Here is a 3,336-nt window from a genome sequence, read left to right as displayed (position 1 = left end):
AATACTTTTTTGATAGGGGCGGCGCATGGGCCAGCGAGGAACGCGTGTCGACCGCTGGAGAAGGCTTACGTCTTTCTGTTTTCAGCCGATTGATTTTAATACTTTTTCGATGCGGGCGGCGCATGGGTCAGCGAGGAACGCGTGTCGACCGTTGGAGAAGGCTTACGTCTTTCTGTTTTCAGCCGATTGATTTTAATACTTTTTCTATGTAATACATCGCATATTGGAGATAGTTCTTCAGGCCAGCTGAGGCTGATACACGAGCACCGGTGATCGCGGTACCAAATGGAAACCTATCTCAAAGATGGCGCGTTAATTGTGCCAAGTAGAAACCGGATTCACCTTCCTCTAGTCGGACGCCCACGAAGATCGAAACGGGTTGCGCTACCCAAGCATCACCTTCCTTTGATCGGAAGCGCACCGGGATAGGAACGGTTTGCTGCCCAAGCTGACCATCACCTTCCTTTCTTGGTTAATCACAGCCCTAAGTGAAACTTTCCTCAGCTAGTGGCAGATTATGGCGAGCGGCCTGGCTACACCATCATTTGTTTGGAGCTAATGACAGATTACAGGGCTTAATTGGCCTACTGCCTACTGCCTAGCACTCTAGGGGGCACCGCGTTCGGGCCGCCCGGCTCCGGCGCACAAAAACCTTCCTTTTTTTCATCTCTGCATATATGATATATACACCAGACGCCTCGCCGGAGAGCTGCAACGAGCCAGCGGGATCGGATCGGAAGGAGCAGAGGAAGAGAAGCTCGTATCCTCGTCCGCACCTCCAACCAGCCAGCCAGCCAGCCATGCCGCGCGGCAAGATCGCCATGAGGCTCGTCGAGAACGCGCGGGCGCGCGCCGCCACGTGCGGCAGGAGGACCAGGGGGCTCCAGAACAAGGCCAAGGAGCTCGCCACGCTGTGCGCGGTCCCGGTCGCGCTCGTCTGCCTCGCCGCCGGCGCCGGGTCCCCGCCGCTCGTGTGGGAGTCGGAGGAGGGCGTCCTCGAGCGGTACCGCAGCGCCGTCCCGCCGGAGGCCCGCGCGCAGCACACGCACCGGGGCTACCTCGAGGCGGAGCTGGGCAAGGAGAGGGCCAAGCTCGCCAGGGTGCGCCACGGCTGCCCCGCCGCGCTCGCGGACTGGGACCCGGCGCTCAACGACGTGACGCTGGCCGAGGCGCGGGAGCTGCTCGACGCGATCGACACCGCGCTGCGGGCCGCGGGAGACAGGATGGAGGCCCTGGGCTTACCCGCCGACGGCGCGCTCGACGAGCAGGTCGCGCCGGATGCGTCCGACGACGCAGTCATGCCGCAGCCGCTCGCGCACGGTGGCGGCGTGCCGTGCACCGGAAGCAACCCCGTGGACATGGACGTCGCCGGCTTCCAGCTGCAGATGGTGCCGTGGAACGGCGGGGACAAGGACGGCCTGCTCGGGGAAGATGGCTTCCAGATGCAACCAGGGTGCGGCTTCGAGTGCATCGGCGGCGGCAACTTCTGGGGCGCCGTCGACGGGACGCTCGCGCCGGGCTCCGGCAATGCTCATTACGACTGGCCTGGACTGACCATGTGGCACGCCGACGAGTTGTGCGACGCAGCCTTGCCACTTGGCCACTACCCTAACTTCGCCGATGGTACTCTGGCGCCAGAATACTCCGGTCAGGTCGTCGCCGGCGGGAACTACATGAAGACACTACCAAGTGGCGGGTACCCCATGGCCATGGGCGTCGGTGACAACTTCACTCTGGGAAGCAACTATACGGCGCATTGGCAGGCCGAGGAGTCCCATCGCTCCGGCACAAGCACAAGCCAGCTGCTGTCAGCTGCATCATCGCCTCAGTGTTTGAATCCCGGGACACGCAGCTCCAGCCAAGTCTTCCATTATCTCCGCTAGACTAGTACATTTGTCACGGAAGTTGTTAGGTCCAAGAGGAAGAAAAGCTTTATGTTAACTGGGAGATGTAGTCGTAAAGACATGTGCTTGGTGATTTCGTAGTTATAACATGTTGTTTTTCGCGTATTTGAAGTTAGAATTTCGCAGATTTACATAATCTGTTTGAATAGCAATTCCAGTTTTATACCCCCATGTTTTTGCATTTTGTTTATTTAACGGGATTGCTCATTTGGTGTAAGTTGTGCCATGTTTTACCATTCTTTTCGTTTTGAACTTGTTCTGTCATGTGGGTCCTAGTTGTCAGGTTACATTCAAAGGCATAGCTGGCCCCAAGTTACCTATGCCATGGCCAAGGGCGTGACAAATGTTTGAAAACGAAAGCAAATGATCGAACAACAGTTCTCAATTCCGTTGATTGCAAGTTTTTATACAGATAGAAAGGTCGTGGTGAACGGCAAACATACAAGAAGACTTTAATAATGATGAAATACCCAATAAGCGGTATAAAAACTTGCCCTTCGGACGCATCCGAATGAGATTCAACCCCAAACAAACCTGTGGAAAAATATAAAGAGAATGGTGCAGATATGTTGTTAAAACATCTTTAAACTAGATAAAAAGAAATAAAAAGAAAGTGATGCAAATATAATGTTTGTTGTGTCTTTGGTAACTCGTATGTGAAAAAACTTTTGAAGAAGTAGAAAACTCGTTCGTAAGTTTGAAGAACAATAAATATGCTTTGCATACTTGTCTACCAAAGCAATCCAGTAGGGAAAATTTAAAGGTATTGCATATATCACCTCATTGAAAAACCTTTTTATGAGGAAATTTGAGAGAAAACTCACAAGGGATAAGAGTGAGATCCGATATGCCATTGAACACTTTTTTAAAACCGAATGAAAAAATATGAAGAGAAAATGATAGGACATATGATGGCAATTGTCTCCTTTGATAACGTATATGAGAAAACCTTGAAAGGATAAAACTCCTTGATAAGTTTAGAGGATAATTAATATGCCTTGTATACATATACTTAAAAACCTGGGTGGGAAAAAATAAGGTATGACATATATTCTTGTGTTGATATTACCTTATTGAAAATCTTGAGACTAAACTCATAACTGAAAAAGGAGTGTAAAATATGTTTGAATAGGATATAATTCACGAAGAGACTCCCCCCTATCCTCGCAATTTTGGGGCAATATGCATAGTGATATTGCTTTTATCTCTTTGGTGACGTCACTGGCCTCGCCACCAATTTCACCAAGAACTATGTGGTTCTTGCACGTTGTTGTGGCATCAACTTGTCCCATGTGATTCAAAAACCGTCGGAGGCTCGTGCATCCTTTCCACTGAAATACTTGGCCTTCCACTTTCGGTGCGACGGCTCAAGGTGGTTGACTTTCAGTTTCTTGTGGACAAGGTGGCCTCTAAGTTGGTTCTCTAGGACGAT

The 3,336-nt window shown here is 51.1% G+C and overlaps 1 protein-coding gene across 1 annotated transcript; it reads left to right on the top strand.

Annotated features, from left to right (window-relative positions):
• Nucleotides 1–600: 600 nt before the first annotated feature.
• LOC123413106 lies at nt 601–2,056 on the top strand. The gene has a single exon (XM_045106053.1). It carries the CDS (start codon nt 678–680, stop codon nt 1,881–1,883), a length of 1,206 nt encoding a protein of 401 aa, XP_044961988.1. The 5' UTR covers nt 601–677; the 3' UTR covers nt 1,884–2,056.
• The last annotated feature ends 1,280 nt before the right edge of the window (nt 2,057–3,336 follow it).

This window comes from Hordeum vulgare, chromosome 7H, assembly GCF_904849725.1.
Source record: "Hordeum vulgare subsp. vulgare chromosome 7H, MorexV3_pseudomolecules_assembly, whole genome shotgun sequence".
Taxonomy (NCBI): domain Eukaryota; kingdom Viridiplantae; phylum Streptophyta; class Magnoliopsida; order Poales; family Poaceae; genus Hordeum; species Hordeum vulgare.
Note: the sequence above shows the minus strand (reverse complement) of the source record. Positions and strands in the feature narration are given on the sequence as shown.

What these genes read in the sequence shown, in the direction of transcription:
- LOC123413106 (XM_045106053.1), top strand. Translation starts at nt 678, where the DNA reads ATGATATATACACCAGACGCCTCGCCGGAGAGCTGCAACGAGCCAGCG.